At 42.4% G+C, this 2,033-nt stretch overlaps 1 protein-coding gene across 1 annotated transcript in view; it reads left to right on the top strand.

The window, feature by feature from the left end:
* RAD51 (RAD51 recombinase) overlaps positions 1-2,033 on the top strand; it is a 37,746-nt gene that overhangs the window by 6,382 nt on the left and 29,331 nt on the right. The window contains exon 2 of the mRNA XM_011932712.1: positions 1,591-1,679. Within this exon, the coding sequence (XP_011788102.1) occupies positions 1,593-1,679 (87 nt within the window). The 5' untranslated portion in view covers positions 1,591-1,592. The remainder of the gene's footprint in view (positions 1-1,590; positions 1,680-2,033) is intronic.

Raw genomic sequence — 2,033 nt, 5'->3', positions numbered from 1 at the left:
CCAGGATGGTCTCGATCTCCTGACCTCGTGATCCGCCCGTCTCGGCCTCCCAAAGTGCTGGGATTACAGGCTTGAGCCACCGCGCCTGGCCGAAGTTCTTCATATTCTGGTTATCAGCCCTCAGTTATGTTTGTGCTAAATATTTTCTCCTCTACTGTGGTTTGTCTTGTCATTCTCTTAGTGGTGTCCTTTGATAAATAGAAGTACTGAATTTATTTTTTTATTTTTTATTTTATTTATTTATTTTTCCTTTTGAGACAGAGAGTCACTCTTGTTGCCCAAGCTGGAGTGCAATGGCACGATCTTGGCTCACCGCAACCTGCACCTCCCGGGTTCAAGCGATTCTCCTGCCTCAGCCTCCTGAGTAGCTGGGATTACAGGCATGTGCCACCACGCCTGGCTAATTTTGTATTTTTCTTTAGTAGAGACAGGGTTTCTCCATGTTGGTCAGGCTGGTCTTGAACTCCTGAACTCAGGTGATCTGCCCGTCTCAGCCTCCTAAAGTGCTGGGATTACAGGCCTGAGCCACGGTGCCTGGCCGAAGTGCTGAATTTAAATGTAGTTCAGTTTTCAGTCTTCTCCTTTTTGGCTAGTGCATTATGTATCCAGTTTCGAGAAATCTTTTTATATCCCAAGGTTGTGAAAATAAGTTTTACTTTGTCTTTGACAGATGATTGTACATATTTATGAGATACAAGTTGATATTTCAGTACATATATACATTGAATAATGAATGATCAAATCAGGGTAATCAGCATATCCATCAATTCAGTTCAAACACTTGTCATTTCTCTTTGTGGTGAGAACATTAAAAATACTCTCTTCTGGCTGTTTTGAAGTACTCATTACATTAGTGTTTACTGTAGTCACCCTACTATGAAATAGAACCCTAGAACTTATTCCTCCTATCTGATTGAAACTTTGTGCCTGTTGATCAGCCTCTCTCCTTCCCGCCCCCTGCAATGGCTGCATTCTCCTCAGTCTCTGGTTACCACTCTTCTATTTGTTCCTTGTATGAGATGAACTTTTTTTTTTTTTTGAGATGCAGTCTCGCTCTGTCATGAGGCTGGAGTACAGTGGCGTGATCTCAGCTCACTGCAATCTCTGCCTTCCAGGTTCAAGCCATTCTCCTGCCTCAGCCTCCTGAGTAGCTGGGATTACAGGCGTGTGCCACCACACCCTGCTAATATTTGTAGTTTTAGTAGAGACAGGGTTTCACATGTTGGCCGGGATGGTCTCGATCTCCTGACCTCGTGATCCACCCACCTAGGCCTCCTAAAGTGCTGGGATTACAGGCATGAGCCTCTGCACCCTGCCAAGATCAACTTTTTTAGATTCTACATATGAGTGAGATCACGCAGTATTTGTTTGCAAACACATTTATAATGTATAATGCGGTATATAAAAATAAGTAAAACTTGGCCCCTACTCTGAAGGAATATAAAGCAGGAGAACAGAGAGACACAATAAGAGAATGGCCTTGGCTCTTCCTAAAGTCTTTTTGATATAACTAGCTAGATAGAAGATGGGGAGAGAGATGCACCTTATTTCTCTAGTGTTTTTATATTGATAGGCATTTGTATTTTTCAGTAATGGCAATGCAGATGCAGCTTGAAGCAAATGCAGATACTTCAGTGGAAGAAGAAAGCTTTGGCCCACAACCCATTTCACGGTTAGAGGTATGTGCTTAGTTGCTAATTTTGGAATTATATACTAGATTCTTCTACCTAGTGGAAGGTATTATAACCTTTACATAAACTATAGGTTTACTACCAAGGTCAAGACCCAAGACTTTTCAGAAGTGTTGTCAATAATCCTGTGGAAAGGCTGCAGATTGTTGCTAAATATGTCTGGCAGGGCCTCTTCCTTTGTCAGCCATTCTCTTCCTACTTTATCATTTTTATTTCTGAGAGCTGGACTGTCAGAAACTGAGGCCTAGGATCCCATGGTGGAATGTCTGTGCTGTGCTTTTTTTTCTTTGTTTGTTTTGAGATGGGGGTTTCGCTCTTGTTGCCTAGGCTGGAGTACAGAGG

The sequence above is a fragment of the Colobus angolensis genome, unplaced genomic scaffold (assembly GCF_000951035.1).
Source record: "Colobus angolensis palliatus isolate OR3802 unplaced genomic scaffold, Cang.pa_1.0 Scaffold97, whole genome shotgun sequence".
Taxonomy (NCBI): Eukaryota; Metazoa; Chordata; class Mammalia; order Primates; family Cercopithecidae; genus Colobus; species Colobus angolensis.
The sequence above is the reverse complement of the archived record's forward strand: the minus strand, read 5'-3'. Positions and strand labels throughout refer to the sequence as shown.